Below are 16,522 nucleotides of genomic sequence, written 5' to 3' on the forward strand. Positions count from 1 at the left end.
TGTATTTTATTTTAAAATAATGTGTTATGCTCCATATTAATCAAGGTCCATATTGAGAAAATAAATAAAACAAGCATTTTGAGAAAAGTAAAAAAAAAAGCTGTAATTACAAAACAATCTTTGTTTTTACCTTCATATCTTGACTAAGCCTAATTCTGGTCCGCTTAATTTTATTTTAAACAGAGCTGACTAATTACGTGGATTGTTTATTCCTCATCTTTCTTTTAACTTGCATTTCATTTTTGGAGTCCCCTAATTTACCACTTTGCTTTTGTATTTAAGAGAAAGATGTCCTGACCGATTTTTTTTTTTTTTTTCTTTTAAAGCATAGAAATTAATACCTAGTGCAGAGTGTACACTGACAGCAAGTCCTTCAGGTGCCTGCTCTGAGTACTTCACCAAACATATCACAAAGCATTGTGGGATATTGGAGGATACACAAAGTTTTTTTTTTAATTTAAAAATGTAATAGCCTAATAATAATAGCTTGTTTATGTATGAGACGTCTATGTATGTAAGGTATCTAAAATGTGGTCCTACTTGGGAATGTTTGATATAATAGTAGAGAATTTCTTATACAACAACTAAGAGTATATATAGGGAGGACTACAATCTAAATGGAGTGATCTACTTTCCATTGCATTTAAATATCATATTTTAAAATCAACCTTCAAGTATAAAAAGACTGGATATTAAACACAAAAAACTTTTACTTGACGGTAAGAGCTGACAATTCTGAAACAGATGGGGAATTGTCGGGTAAGCCCGCCACTGCACCCTTACCTTCCCCATGCTCTGACAAGGCTTTCCAGCACACACTACTTAACTGGTACTGTAGGTTGGTTCACTTCAGACAACTATGCAGTCACCACTGGGTTGCTGAGGATTCAAAAGTTCTCTGAAATAGCCTAATTGATATCCTTTAGTTTAGAAGAGTCGCTGTCATAAATGGAGAAGAAAGATCTATAAAGTTAATGGATTGATTGGTTGGAAAATGCTTGTGTAACATATTATTTGTATCCTTTCAATGATATCATTACTACAGAACCCCTAAAGGGACATGGTGTAAATTAAATACATTTTTTTCTGGGTTTTTTGGTTTTTGTTTTTTTTTGTTTTGTTTTTGTTTATTAAAGTAGCAGCTTCAATCTAGTCTTCTCTTTTCCTTTTTTTATTGTCTTTATAAGTTTTAGTGTGCTGGCTGTACCACGCATCAGAGGACAACTGTTTCTGCATTGATCCCTCTCTTGTCTGATGAGGCAGTGGCCTGGAATTTGATGTTTATGATTACTGAAGCAGAAGAAATTTGTTTGCTCTTTTCTAGGGCAATTGCCACTGATTCTCTCAGCAACAGCCAGTATGTATTTATCCTGAGTTTATCCAGAAGCACAGCTGCACAGGGTAAATCCACCGCCAGTGTTACATAGGATGCTAAGCTAAAACACTTGGCTTGGAGAGGAATAAATGACCAAAGTATTTTGCAGGGAGTAATTTAGTCAAGGCTGCGACAAACTCTCAGAGGCAGTAATGGATCTGTACAACAGTCAGCTGGGAGTCTTCACAGTCATTCAGTAAGTACAACATTGCAATTAAATGGCAGTATTGGTTCTGAACTCAAAGACCTGGAATCTAGCTAAAGAACAAAAACAAGCATCTGTGCCATGTTTTAGCACAAGTGACATCTTTAACATTTCCGTGCATACAGTGCATGTGTTTAGTGTTAAATCAGCCATGCTTGTTTGAGCAAAGTTTATCAATGTCAGTTTACTGAAGGGAAGAATTATTTGCCAAAATATTATAGGACTTGCTGTAGGCATGTGTTTAAGCTTAATTTATAATATATAATCTGATTCCACAAAACCTTTATAGGCAATACACAATATTGATGAATTACACAAGCTTTCAAAAACATTTGGGGACGTTATATTAAATGGACCTAAGCTATCAGTGTTTTCTATGGCGACTTTAATTTCTTTGGCTGTTTGGTCACAGTTGTAAGTTCTTAGTTAAACATGGATTGAAAGTTTCTGTATAACATTTACATCGTCTCCAGTTGCACTGTTATTATACTGTAGTGGCACATTGCAGCAATGCAGCAACATGTTACAATACAAAATGAAAATGATGAAAATGATGGCGGCAGTTAGTGCTTTTTGTAATTACACTGTATTTACACATGTGGTTGTGTATTCACAATGTAATTACTATGTAATCACACATACCTTCACAGTGTAGTTACAGTATTGTTGGAAAAACTTATTGTAAAAGTGTTACCAACAGTGCAAAAATGTCCCCCCCCCCCCTTATAACAAGTACTCAATCATAAATGTATCATAGGGCGCAGCTATAAGAAAATGAAGTCCAATAGTGAGACATTTCACTTCAGTTAATCAATGATTTGTCAAAACTCTGATGTACATCATCTTTTTTTAAAGAAGCCTACAACAGTCTAGAAAATGTTTATGAAACCAAATCTAATTCTTCGTTACTTTGTTGTGGTAGTAATAACATAAGCAATGGTATAGAGAGAAAAACAGAATTATGTAATAACATCTAACACTGCTTCTTTTTGGACTTAAGATTTGAAACTATTAAATGCTATTTAATTGAATATTTAAAATATGGGTGAATTAGATATATTTTCAAATCCAGGTATTAGATAGGAAAGTGCATACTAGACATTTTTAATAATCTCATTAAAGCAATCGATGAATGTTTGCAGAATTGCAGTTCTTGGAAAAGATTACATTTAAGAATAACTTTTAAATTAAAACACTGATGCAGGGAAAGAGAGACACGTAGACAGGAGAACCGTGTTACAGAAGAAAGAAGAATCACTCTCCCTTTGATGTGTTAAGAAAAAAAAACAATGAAGTTAACAAATGACTGGAAGAATTTCTGTACTTCTAAAATCTGCTTATGTTGATTAAATTCTACAACTTGCTGAGCACACATCAAACTTAACGTAATTAGCTGATCAGTGTGAAGTTCTTAAAAAATTGATGACATACAATCTAACACCTGCATGACAATTTACAGAAACTTCCAGGATTTGTGCAGCATCATATTCTCTTTGTCTTTTGTGAAGTTTTATATCACTTGAACACTGAGAGACACATTTCAAGTCATTAAAATTAAAACTATTAGGTCTTCAGTCAAGTCTTAGGTAACCAATGGATGGTTTTTTAAAATTTATTTTAGTCTCAACTGTTAATGAAGTTTCCACTTGAAGTAGTTCACCCCCAAAGTTATATATTGTGAGGCGAGAGTGTATTAAATGGAATGTCCAGACAGTAATTTATGTGTACAGAAATAAAATAATTTATTTTTATTATCTATACACAACAAAATAATTAAATAACAAAAGAAAACAAAATGGTGTGAGGGAGGGAGTGCAGGGGTGAAATCCAAAACAGACCGTGATAACTCGTCTTTAATCGTCTTAGTGGCAAACCATACATAAACAAAAAAAGACAAAAGAAATGTTAGTGTTTTTTTAAAAAATCCCGCTGCACCAAACTAGTCTCTCCCTCCATCCGTTACTCCTCCTATTTTACTTTCAGACCAACCCCGAACACAGTAGTACGTTCCCTTTAGTATGTAATGTCCCGCCTCTGTAGTCAGTGGAACACCAATCCCCAACTGACAAGTGTCCTTATCCTTCACTTGACTCCAGTGGCTGGAATTTACATACTCGTACCGTATATATTCGGCCCCTCACCAAGGTGCCGCCCCTCAAAAGATGACTTTTGCCATGGTCACGAGATCTCGGTAAGGGAAGTCCCGAGTTGGTTTGATGCCATCTACTGTCGGGAGGCTGAATCACAGACCGAAGTCCCTTTGACTCATCACATATATATATAAAAAACATGTCTCATTTTTGTACACTGCATTTTTGTTAAAACATACATATACAGTAAATATGGACTGGAGAGGAGGACTATAGTAGAAAAACATTGCCCCAAGGGAAGACTATTATTAACTAATGCCCAAAGCCGTACCTTAGAAGAAACAATATTCTTTCTGAGGGGCATTTCATTTTCCACTATGTCTGTATAATATGTGAATCAGTCAAGAAAATAAGTGAGTCAAGGTTGATTAGTACATATGACTTTATATATTTAGTTCATAGCTGCTGCAGCATACGTAAATCAATATTGACTTATATATTGTGTTTAAATATAGCTGATACAGCAGAAGTAAAGAAATAAATAACAGAAAATGTTTTGAAGTTCATACTGTATAGTTAGCAAAGTTTTTCTTTCGTTTCTGTCTGATTTATGACTTCTTCTTAATCTAGTTTATATCCCACCTATCATATTTGTTTTTGTCGAGTTAAATTTGTTTGAATTTCAGAAAGTCAGAAAACAGTGATGTTTTAATTACCATTTTAGTGTTTGGAGCATCTTTATTTTGTAGTATATTTTGTAGTTCTGTATTTGGTGTAAATCAGTGTTCAGCCATTTTTCGTAGAAAGTCTCCTCTGTAAAACATCAACTCTTACTACAACATTTTCCCCGTCCTGAATGATGTCAGTACACTTGTTAGCAGTACTGTCTGTCCTTGTGATAACTGACAACTGAAATTCCTACTTTCTCGTTATGTTTATGATAAGGATGAAAGAGGATACTTCAATATAAAATTGGTCCTATGAAGAGGTTACCAAAAACCAGATATATAATGATTTTTTATATATATATATATATATATATATATATATATATATATATATATATATATATATATAGTAGCGATCTCCGAAATGAGGAAAGCAAGGAATTCAGGGGCTAACTCAATTTTATTTGCCAACACAGAACTGGTTAACAGGCAACTGAGGGCTGTGCTGTTGTAGGACTCTGGCTGCTATCAGCTGCAGCCACACTCTCTAGTTCTTATTCTCTCTGATTCTATATTCAGCTGCTATCAGCTGCACCCACACTCTTTAGTTCGTATTCTCTCTGATTCTATATTCGGCTGCTATCAGCTGCAGCCACGTGCTCTAATCCTCTCTCTTTTATTATCTTTTATATTATCTCTTAGCACCGTTTTCTTTTGTCTCTAAAGGTTGGACACAAGAGAGAGGATATCCCCCCTGTTTTTCATTAAGAAAAGCTGACTCCTCTTTTCTAGCACCCCTCCAATCCCTGCTGCTGTTTTACTCCGTGACCCCCTATTTGGGAGGGTGCTGCTGCCCCAGACATGATTGGCTTTCCAGTTACTCCTTCGCTATGATATATAATATATTATATATATATATAAACGGCTTGAAAATTAGCCTTGGAAACAACCTCTGAGAAAGCCATTTGCACCAGAGAGAAAACTTGCTAGCACTGCTATATGATATATTAATAAAGATGACAGGGAGGACACCAGTGCCTCAACCTTTACTGTCCAGTATAAAGCCCTGCTGTATAAAAGTATCATAGCATATATAGTACTATAGCAGTACATGTTCTTAACATTTACCTGTGCGATCCCTTATAAAAGTTTACCACAACAAATTGCACTGTAACTATATAGTTTTGCCATACTTTTCCCATGGTTATACTTTGGATTTACCATACTTTCCTGCTTAACCATGCTTTATTACACTTGCTATGCTTTTACTTTTGAAAACTTTTGTAAGAGATTCACCTTTATAATAAGCAACCAATTTTATTTTTACTGACAAGCCCAGCCACCCCCCCCCCCCCTAAATTGTTATGAGAGAGCCTGTGCTAGTTAGAGAGAACAGGATAGGATTATATATTTTTTAAATCTGATATTTTTAGACTATCGCCTCTTTTATTTTAAACACAGCCATAAATAGAGACATATGTATTTTAAAAATTTAAATACAAGCCTTAAGTACTCAGCTAATTCAATACAAATCGCTGCATGTTCACATATTTCTGTAGGCAGTTGGCATAGAACATGGAAACAATGACTTTGAGATTATTCTTCACATATTTTTAAGATTTAAACTTGTGTGTAACAGGACAGCCAATAGTCAGAATGGCTACCCATATGAAAATTTTCTATAATAATTCTATAAAGTTCTATAGAGTTTTTGCAGATACCGGTTATTGTATAGAAATTCTATACGTTTCCTAGAGGTTTTATAGAATGGTGCTACATTTTACAGAGGTTTTATAGCACTTTCTATAGAAATTGTGTAGAATTTGTTTTGATAGAATTTGTTTAAAACATTTTTGTTGAGGCAGAGTTTAGCACTTTCATATTACACAAACTTAATTTCCATAATACCTTTTACAGTTTGTATTTCAGTGTATATAATTGCCTTCTTACAGTTGTGTAAGGTATTATCTCACTGATTTAAATCTCACTGATTTTGGCCATGCCCTTATTCCCTTTCATAGGAATTAAAATAACATGTATTTAACCTTAAGAGTTTGAAATACCTGTATACCGCCCCTTACTGAACCTCAATCAATTCAATAAAGTAATTGATTGGGAAATGTTCACCCTATCCTTGCAAAAACACATCTACTTTGCCTGACAGGATATATTCATAGAAAAGCCATATTCTGCTTTCTTATAATAAAGGAATGCATGGTCTATTAAGCTTAGTTGTCCAATTATAAGTGAATTTGAACCCTATACCCTTCTGCTGTATTGGCAAAAAGACCTACCTGTAATAGATTTTAAACTTACAGTTTACTGTAAGGTACTACAGGCTCCAGTCTGAACACCCCTGTCAAATGGCATTCAGTTAAATATGTTGGTTGTTGTAACCATCCTTGAGGATGTTTATAAAATGCAGATAGGGAACAAATAAAAGAGATTCCTCAAAGGACAACGTCACAATGAATTCTGTCCATGCACAGACCCCTAAAATAAATGCAACCTGTGTCTGTCTCTGCTTTGCAGCATGTGCATCACTACTGTACTTTCCTGTCATTTTCTTCTGTCATTCTCACAACATTCAAAAAGAAGAACATGATCATAACAGCAACACTTTATAATACTGGTAATGCAATAAAAGGCAGTTACCGTATGCATGCCATTATAATTCATGTATGAGAAATGAACCGACCTGGATACTTTACCCCTTCTGGAAATGAAAGTCCAAACAAATTTGAACAGGAAAACACTGAAGGAAGTGGGGAACAGATAATGCATTCACTCCTCAGACAGTCACTAATGGTATCTTCTGTAGCCCCAGATTTGTTTAAGCAGACTACATAATACAAGCACACATCTGTTTTCATGTGTTTATTTATTTATTTGTTTGTTTGTTTATTTATTGTGTTTAACCTGAACTCATATTTATACATCAGGTGGGTGTGTATTTGCAAAATGGGAGTGTAATAGGATTATAATTTGTAATCCTATTTTGAATGTCAGGAGTCAACCTTCATGCAACTCTTCCCATTATACAAAGCCGACACTATTTTTGATCTGGTGCCTACAGGCTTACTCACTATCACATGTATGTGAAATTAAAACACAATACATGATGCACTGGCCATTTTTATGTAGCCTGTTCATTTCATCACATTTATTGCTTTACACATGTAGCCTTAGCTAATCAACAAACCAATACATTGTTTGGTCATTGATTCAAACATTACCAAATGAATCTCTCATTGCAACTTAAAATTAATAACTTATGTGAAGGCTGATCTGATATCTGGACCAAACTTTTCAATCGGGTCGATTTGTGTGGCTTATAAACCTTCTGTAACATTTCTATATGATATTCTTATATAGGAATGTGTAGTATTCTGACTGTGTATAATAATGGGGTTAATACTCCATTGAGAAGGTGCTAACAAGTGTCCTACACTTTCAGGGATTGCAAGGGTTATATAATTAACATTAGAATGCCCCAAATGCACTCTAAAACTCACCTGGTAGGTTATTTTGCACCTAATTATTTTTTGACTAAAAAAAGCATCGTACTTTTTCTGAATTCTGAACTATACCCACTGTGCTGAGTTTAATAAACCAATCTGCCACATACATCACTGGAGACGGTGTAGGATTCAATGAAATTCCCCTTTAATCTTGCATCTTATATAACTTTAAGTTTTTACACAGGTATCTGTTGGCTATATGTGCTGCAGGCCATAAGATAATATGCAAATTAGTACCCACTATCATTTACTATCTAGCACTGCTGCTGAAGTTTGATTTTGTTCTAAAAATGTGTGCAATGGGAGGTGTTTTTCAATAACGCCCTCACTCATATCTTCCAATATCGCGTGGGTATTCAAGTGGGATTTAAAGTCAATACAGCACCTGTTTTCAAAGAAGAAATGCAATTCTTCCCCACAAACTCAATATGACCTTGTTTTGACTTTTTTGTGTCGGTCTTGTGATTGGGGTGAGAAGGCTGTTTAGATTGAGTCTGATATTTTAGGACGTCCAAACAATGTTAAATTGCTATTTAGAGTGGTGTTCAGAATCATGTCAGTAAAGCGTAGATTATGAATTTCTATAAAAAATGAAAATTAAGCTGCTGTCAAGGAATATAGTCAAAGAATAGTTTGCAGTTGTATCCAGCGGTAATTTTTATTCTCCTTGGATCAATAACTGCTTCTTAGTTGTTTACAATGTGCCAGTAGAACCCTGCAGAATAAAAACCGTATTATTACGTTGTCTGAATTCAAGGTTTTCTTTATTTTCTTTATGGCTTCTGCACCGCTATCTTTCTTCAATGTCAAATAATACTTCGTTATGATATATCTCCTCAGGAATCCAGTGTTAACAGTGACCCAGAAAAGCTTAGAATTATTCCAATTTTGTGCTGGGTCCCTTCCCTTTTCAATTACAGTATAGCTAAATCAATATCTTAGATAACTGGCCTGTTTACTGTAATTGAGAGGTGTAAATGTATGAATATGCACTAAGTGCAGAAGAACATACTGTAATAAAAGAAGACATCTTTCAGGCTGTCAATGCTCGCCCATTTTCTAAAAGCTAATCAACCTTGAAACCTCATTCAGAAGGCTCCTAAAGAATCAGCAACAACAAAATAGATTGACAACCCATTCTTTACACTCTCTAAACTCTGCAAGCACAATTGCCTCCTTCTTGTGAGCTGAAATGACCACAGATTAAACATTTACAGAATGACAGCTTTTGAACTAAAATACACTATTCGCAGAGTCCATCAATATGCAATTCTGAGTCATTTGATAATACTGTTTATTTTCAAATCTTTCGTATAGCACCTTTCATAGTGGACCACCATCGCAAAGCGTTAATTACAAGATATGAGACTAGGGTGTGTGAACTATGCATCAGCTGCAGTTGATATATCAACAATATATCACCCGATAAAGATGGAGCACAAGGTTAAGTGACGTGCTCGGGGTCACACAGTGAGTCAGGGCTGCTCCGGGATATGAACCAGGTACCTCCTGGTTACAAGCATGTTTCTTTATCCACTGGACCATACAGCCTCCTAGATGTCAGAGAGGTACATATGTTTAGAATTGGGGATGTTTTCTTGTTTCGAAAATAAAAAGCACAAAATCCTTAATCATCCTTAGTCAGCTTAATCACTGACCTACTTCAAGTCAATGTTCCTCTTTTATCTCGGACCAAGCTGGTTGTAAAATAAGACACAAGCAGCAGAGCTGTTGGAAACTTGTATTAAAGGTGATGCCTTACTCATATGGCCTGTAATTTCAGCAGCACATTCCTCATTATGACAACACATTTTCATAAGTTTATCTGCAAGAAGGATTTCTTCCCAGTTTATTTACAATATTTCCTTTTCAGTGTTTTTTTTTTCAGCAATTCATGGCCATCCATCACATTCCAGAAACGAACACAAAGGATGAAACAAATCTCTAAACATAAAAGACCAATTACAAATTCACTATTAACTTAGAGACAAGGCAGCACTCTTCTCTCACTTGCCATACACCAGCCATTACATTCCCTCTGGAGAAAGAGTTGTCATATATGCATATCTTTATCAGTCTGGAAAGAGCAGATCTCTCGTCAGTTACAGGTATTAAGGGTAATAAATGGATTATCTTCAGTATCGAGCACCTGGACGTGAAAGGTTGGAAAGTCTAGCCACTTAATAGTTAGCACTGCTAACTTAAACTTGTGTTGTACTTTTTCCATAGAACTTAAAACTTCACACCTTGCTGAAACCTAATGAGCCGTGTTAGTTTAATATACAAACCATGGTAATTAGTGTCAAAAGTAACAGACATAAAGCACTATATTAACCTTACTGGTATGCGCTGTTTAGGGTTTGTTTCCCCCCAGTGCTGATGTTTAACATTGGAATTATATTATTATATTATTGAGTCATTTACCATTCTGTCAGGTACAAATAAAGCCTTCTTCGTTGATGTATGGAATTTTCCACTTTGCTGAATTTCTGAAAAATGGCTGTGACCCTCTGTTGAAAAAGGGGTCCATTAAAACACTAACATTACAAGTAGGTCATGCTACCTTTATCAAACATGCCATAATAAAACATTTAAACATTTACTTTTTATGTAACATAGGAAAGATTTTTACAAAACTGAGAGCCAGATTATTCTGTGATCTGCTTATACACAGCTGTGCACTAGATGACGATAACTCTTACACTACATAAAGACGGATTTAGCCTACATTGTGGAAGGTGACTAGAACTGAAGTCAAAGTTATTTGACAGAGTTTGCAAACATCATACACAGACAAGTGGGCTGTAAAAAAAAAAGGAGAAAATGTAATTTGAATTTACTCTCTCATTTGTAGCATTGCATGAATGGACAGGTTGGCCAATATTTCCTAATATACAATTACAGTATAAAGATCTTAACTCAAGTTATATATAATTAATATATATATATATATATATATATATATATATATATATATATATATATATATATATATATATATATATATATTATATATACCTATATATATATATGATATAATTACCCTAATGAACTACTTGATATGAAATTTGGTTTAAAGCTCTGAATCACCTCTTTGCAATGTTGTACCGCAAGCAGGGCTGTCTCTCACAGTGCCTGAGTAAAAAGAGTTAAAGGGCCAGGTCGCCAGCAGGATATTTAACATTGGGTGGACCTTAAAGAAGTTAAATAAAAATAGATGTTTGCTATTATATGTATTTCTTTGATGTGAGACCGGCATAGCAAAAGGAAATGCTTGACAGATATGGTTTAGGGCAGGGTTTCCCAATCCTGGTTCTGTGTCCTGCTGGTTTTCATTCCAACTGACTTCTCAATTACTTAATTGAACCCTTAATTGAACTATTCATTAGCTTAATTGGACCCTTTAACTGTTTTCAGCTTCTTAACAGTTGGAGATTTCAAGTTAACTATGCAATTTTATAAGTAACTTGAAAACGGAAACTTTTTAGGAGCTGAGAACACTTAAAAGGTCTAATTAAGCACATTATTAGTTCAATTAAAGGTTTGATTAAGTAATTGGAAACTCAGTTGGAATGAAAACCAGCAGACTCAGCGGTCCCCCAGGACCAGGACTGGGAAACCATGGTTTAGCTGTAACTCCTTTAAAGGATGTTAGGAGGTAAAAGGTTCATTAATCTTTAATGGAATGTGGTATTAAATATGATTCCCAAGTGCACACAACACTTTTAATAAGATGCATTTGTCACACAGGGTTTGTTTCGTCTGGAGGATTGAAATGTTGCAAGTGACAGGAAAGGAGGGGTGACTGGACAGGTGGTATTGCAAATAAGGTTACTGCAGAAGGAGAATTCTCTTCTGAGATCTAGTGATTTGGATGTTGGATGGAGAGCAATAATTCTCTTCTGAGATCAAGTGATTTAGAGGGTGGACAAAGAGCAGTAATTCTCTTCTGAGATCTAGTTTTTTGGAGGGGGGACAGAGAGCAGTAATTGCTTTATACTCTGATGGTTATCAAGTGCCCTTGAGCCATGTTTGTATTTGTAAGGTTATAAATTCCAACAGCACAGAACTATTACAGCTGTAGACTGTCAGTCCTCAATAGTCGACTATTACATCTGTCAGTCCTCGTTCTTCAGCTTTTTTTTTATCTTACACACACAGAGGCAGGATTATAGCACTATTTATTCTGGAAGATGTTTTTTTACACTTCGATAATAAAATATTTAAATTAAACCTTCTTCCTAGACTGTATCACTTGCTACGTGGACTGAATTATTTCAAGTTTTCCCAGTATTATCACCCTATTGAATTGATTTTGGTTTTCCTATCAGAAAGAGTTTCAGGTACTGTTCTCTTTTAAGATAAATTAAGTGGACCTTATTTGGAATCTGTTAGGTAACCCAAATGTATTGAAGTATTTTTTTGTTCTCAAAATAATAATTTGCTAAATACAGGCTTGTGGCTTCAGCTTTTTTCCGCCTTAATAGGTAACATCATTTATTATTACAACAACTTCCCTTTTGGACTTTTCAAGAATCTTTTCAAGGTAAAGATTTGGTTTGTCAGTTTAAATTAGATTTTGGACCCCTGTCAATTTCAATAACAAATTCAGAAACTATTAAACTCCTTTTCCCCTAATGATGCCAGTGATCAAAGCAAGAGGGATGTCATTGTTTAAATATACTTACAGGTACTAGATCCTCAAAGGACTAGCAACAGAAACAATTAATTAAGTAAATATTACCTTAAAATGCAGCAGTATTTGTTTGTCTCCAATTTTATTTTCATCGTGTATGCTTGGTTTTAGATCTCCTGGTTGCAGGAATCATGATAGAGGGCTGTAACAATTGTCTTTTCACAAGAAACTCCCTTTCAGTTCATTAGATTTGAATGAATGCATTACTTTCTCACCTTTTAAATTGTATTTTCTACTGGAGCTAAGGCTCTCTGACTCTCTACTTTCTGAGGAGTAACAGATTCTAAAAAACCCTAATGCACTAAAGTTCCCTAATGCACTGAGGTTGGGTTTCATTCTTACTATTTGGTACATTTTAGCATGATGGTAAAAACAAGGTGAACCTTCAGAAAATACATTTTTGGGAATAAAAAAAAAGATGGGTCATGTAGGTGTATTTTTTGAGACACAGTTCAAACAACAGGGGGCAACAAGGTGACATTATTGAACACAGCAGATGTAATTGGACCCAGACATACAGCAGGCTGAGGATCTCACATTACATGTGGGAAGGTTCAGACTGTCAACATAATGAACTCCTTGTCTCAAAACTTTAGTTTTACCACTGAAATTTTAATTAAATTGTTTTACAAAGTATCATAGATTAATATGCTCCTTAGTTCTACCAGGATGATTGGCCATAAAATGTTATGCAACGTGCAAAGGTTTTGTTGAACTCTTTCAATTTTAAAACATGATATCTGATACTACACTGTTAAAGATATCTGTTTACAAGCCATGCTTTGAGATAGTGTTGTACTTCCTTGCTCACTTAACCAACCAAAAGCTTTCGCTATTGACTGTAATCCTTTTAGCTGGTAAACTGCTTAAGACCTCGCTGAAGTGAAATTAACCCAAGAAATGCAATTGCAAAAGATTCAGAGAATAAGGCATGACACCTGAGGACTTACTTTACTGAACGCAGTACCAGATATCATAATTTCAAATAAAAATGCATGTTAGCAATAACCTGTGTTTCTTTCAAAACGGCATGACCTGTGTAGCTAAGGGAAGTGCAAGACAGGTAGGATTTACTGAGTTGAATGGAAAGTCATGAGCTGGATGCAAACCGGTAACCTCACAGTTAAAAAATTTACGTCTAGGACTAGGACAATGAATCCTAGTACCATGACTCCGGCCCTTTCCTGAATGGCCGACTTCCGACTGCCCCTGGAGTGAATTGCCCAACCATTCAGTACGAGGCGTACAGTTCCTGTTGTACAGCACCCTCACATGAATAGTCATACCATCAGACTGCAAATTAAAGTGCAGTGTCACAATTGTATTAATTTTTTTTTTTTTTTTTTTTTTACAATTAGTGTCTTTTTTCACACACACACCTTTTTTAAACAATGTTATGTTTTATTTTATTTAACATCATGTAATATAATATAATTATATTAATTCAGTATATGGAAAACTACAAAGCAGTGTGTAATTCAATATGTTACTAAAATATTTAATAGGCAACAATGGTAAAGAACTACAGTATGGCCACTACTTTTCAAAACTGGTTTACAAGTGTTGCTCTTTGGTTAAACAGAGCTACGAAAAACTGAGAAGAAACGAGTGTAACATTCTCTAAAATAGCTGAAAGAAAAAAGACATTGTATACAGCAAATTCAAAATATGATTAGAAAAAGTCCTTAACAAAGGACTGACTGTTGTAGTTTATACAGGACTTATACTTTTTCTTTTTTTTTTTTTTTTTTTTTTGCTGTTGTGTTTTTTTTTTGTATTTGACTTCTTATTTGACTTCACAACTTGTGATTCTTTTTAAACGCAACCATAATCCCTTTCAGAACAATGCTTAAACGTACCCAATTCAATATTTTAACACAATTTAAGAACAGCTTCTTTACTGTATCTGTGGCCTGTCTTCTTGTGTCTTCACCACTAAAGCAGCAAAATAAACAGACAGCAACTCATTCGGCTAGAACAATACACCAGCTTGCTTCTGCTCAATATCTCTGGCTCTGCATTTCACATCACCTCCTCTTTCCTTTTTTTTGTCTCCATTACAAATCAGGGGAAAATCATTTTAAAAAAAGGAAGAAAAGAGATTAATCTTACCAGTGCAGTCGGGGAAAAACAAGGGATCTAAGAACACTCTCATCACAGTGATTCACACACAGTCCCCCCCCCCCCCCCCCCCCCCCCCCCCCTCTCCCGTGTTCCTTTTCAAAGCTGTTACTGCACGGCTTCAGCTCATTATTCCACAGTGATGAAAACTAAACGAAGGTGGCTTTATGCAGCTGATGGGAGCATACTGGGAGCTGATGTTTGAGGCATACTAGCATGAGCAAATATATTCGAAATCCTACTCTAGGGTGGTTGAATGTCTTCTATATATGCTGGGACATACTGATGCTTCTAAAACACAGAAATCCTAACAGAGGGACATTATTCCGTCCTCTTGTTGCCTAGCTCTATCTTGCTTTTAAGAAATTTACACCATGAAGCTGGAGTAAACAAACATTAAAATTACAAAACACACAACAGCCTGCTGCACACATGGATGTGTTTAGCTTTGTGAAGATTGCAAAGCTGTCAGGGTAAGTGTGCTTATTATGTGTATTACCTTATTGTGTTTACTGACCGTGTATTCATGCTGTTCGGGTGTTGAACAGCACTTGATCAGCCACAGAATATTGTGTGGGGGTAAGCAGAGAAAAAATTTAAGAAAAGGGGATTTGATAACAGAGGAAAGCCTTTCAGCCTAGAGAAGTGACAGCTTTAAAGGTGTGGTGCATGATTTGTAAAAGACAGATAACTCATTTGTGACTGATAAAATCTTTATTTTGGTGATGCAATGAGAGTTCGGCTCTGAATACAGTAGAATGTAGCTGGAGTTTGGGAGACGGGAGATGCTGCAAGATAAAGGGGGCTTTTGTGCTGGTGGTGAAGAACATTTCACTCTTCTCAACTTAATTAAGTGCAAGAATCCTTATCAGCTAGATCTTAAGTGATTACCCCTGTCAAGGAACACCTCAGGTACCAAATAACCACAATGCTGATACCATGCAATAATACCACCAGGCAGATACCATCTTGTTATTCAAAGAGAGATATAATAAAGTGTATGATGAAAATAACACTAATTCTGACATAAACAACTGTTAGACACTTGTGTGATACATATTGATATTACAAATTATAACTGTAATCAGTATAATACATGCAATATGTAGAACATTTAAATAGATATTTGCTCCCTAAACAATGATCATGATTCTTTCTAAATGATTGTTGCATTAAGATAATCAGATAGTGTATAATATTACCAGGGTTTATCTCCAGTGCTTTGGTGGTATCAGTATAACAGGTGTCTTGTCCTATAATTCATGGGTTAATCTGTACATTGTGGGTTGTATAACTGGCTTACAAACTCCTTGCTTCCTTTGGATTTTAGAATGTTGGGCTTTATGCATTTGTATGTACTATAGAAATGGGGTTCTTGATTGTCTGAAATGTGACATCCTGTGTAGAATGCTATGCCTTGATGGAAAACTACCAAAAGCAACTAGTTAAGCCAGCAAGCCCCTTGTTCATAAAAGGCATTGTGAAATGTGCAGTCAGGCAGCTTTTACTGTATCCATTTTTCAAAATTCCTTTTTGCTTTTGTCCTCAAAGAATGTTGTTAGATAACAATAACTATATTACACGAACAACGTAGCAATGTATATATTTGTAACAATTATTGCTGTTGGTGCAAGTTACCAGGTTTGTTTGGGAAACTTCGGTCTATTTAAAACATGAAGATGGTGAATGACTAAGTGAACTGTTGGTGTAAGGATGGTGCGGGATCTAGCTACACAGTTTTCTGAAGTGGTTTGTGCTTGTAAAGATGTGACATTGTTTTTCTAGACCTAGCTAACTGTAGCACTCCACTAGGTCTAAGTGTTGACCGGAACAAAATCCCCTGTTG

General features: G+C 35.3%; 1 protein-coding gene across 4 annotated transcripts in view; it reads left to right on the forward strand.

The window, feature by feature from the left end:
* The first annotated feature begins 14,854 nt into the window (after positions 1–14,854).
* LOC121328064 (FERM and PDZ domain-containing protein 4-like) overlaps positions 14,855–16,522 on the forward strand; it is a 92,189-nt gene continuing 90,521 nt past the window's right edge. For 3 of the 4 annotated variants that reach the window (XM_041272537.1, XM_041272538.1, XM_041272542.1), the window contains exon 1: positions 14,856–15,149. In XM_041272537.1, coding sequence (XP_041128471.1) covers positions 15,109–15,149 — 41 coding nt within the window. In that variant the 5' untranslated portion in view covers positions 14,856–15,108. Of the gene's footprint in view, positions 15,150–16,522 lie in introns of all 4 variants that reach the window. The other variant, XM_041272541.1, reaches the window with a different exon arrangement.

Source organism: Polyodon spathula, chromosome 15 (assembly GCF_017654505.1).
Source record: "Polyodon spathula isolate WHYD16114869_AA chromosome 15, ASM1765450v1, whole genome shotgun sequence".
Classification (NCBI taxonomy): Eukaryota; Metazoa; Chordata; class Actinopteri; order Acipenseriformes; family Polyodontidae; genus Polyodon; species Polyodon spathula.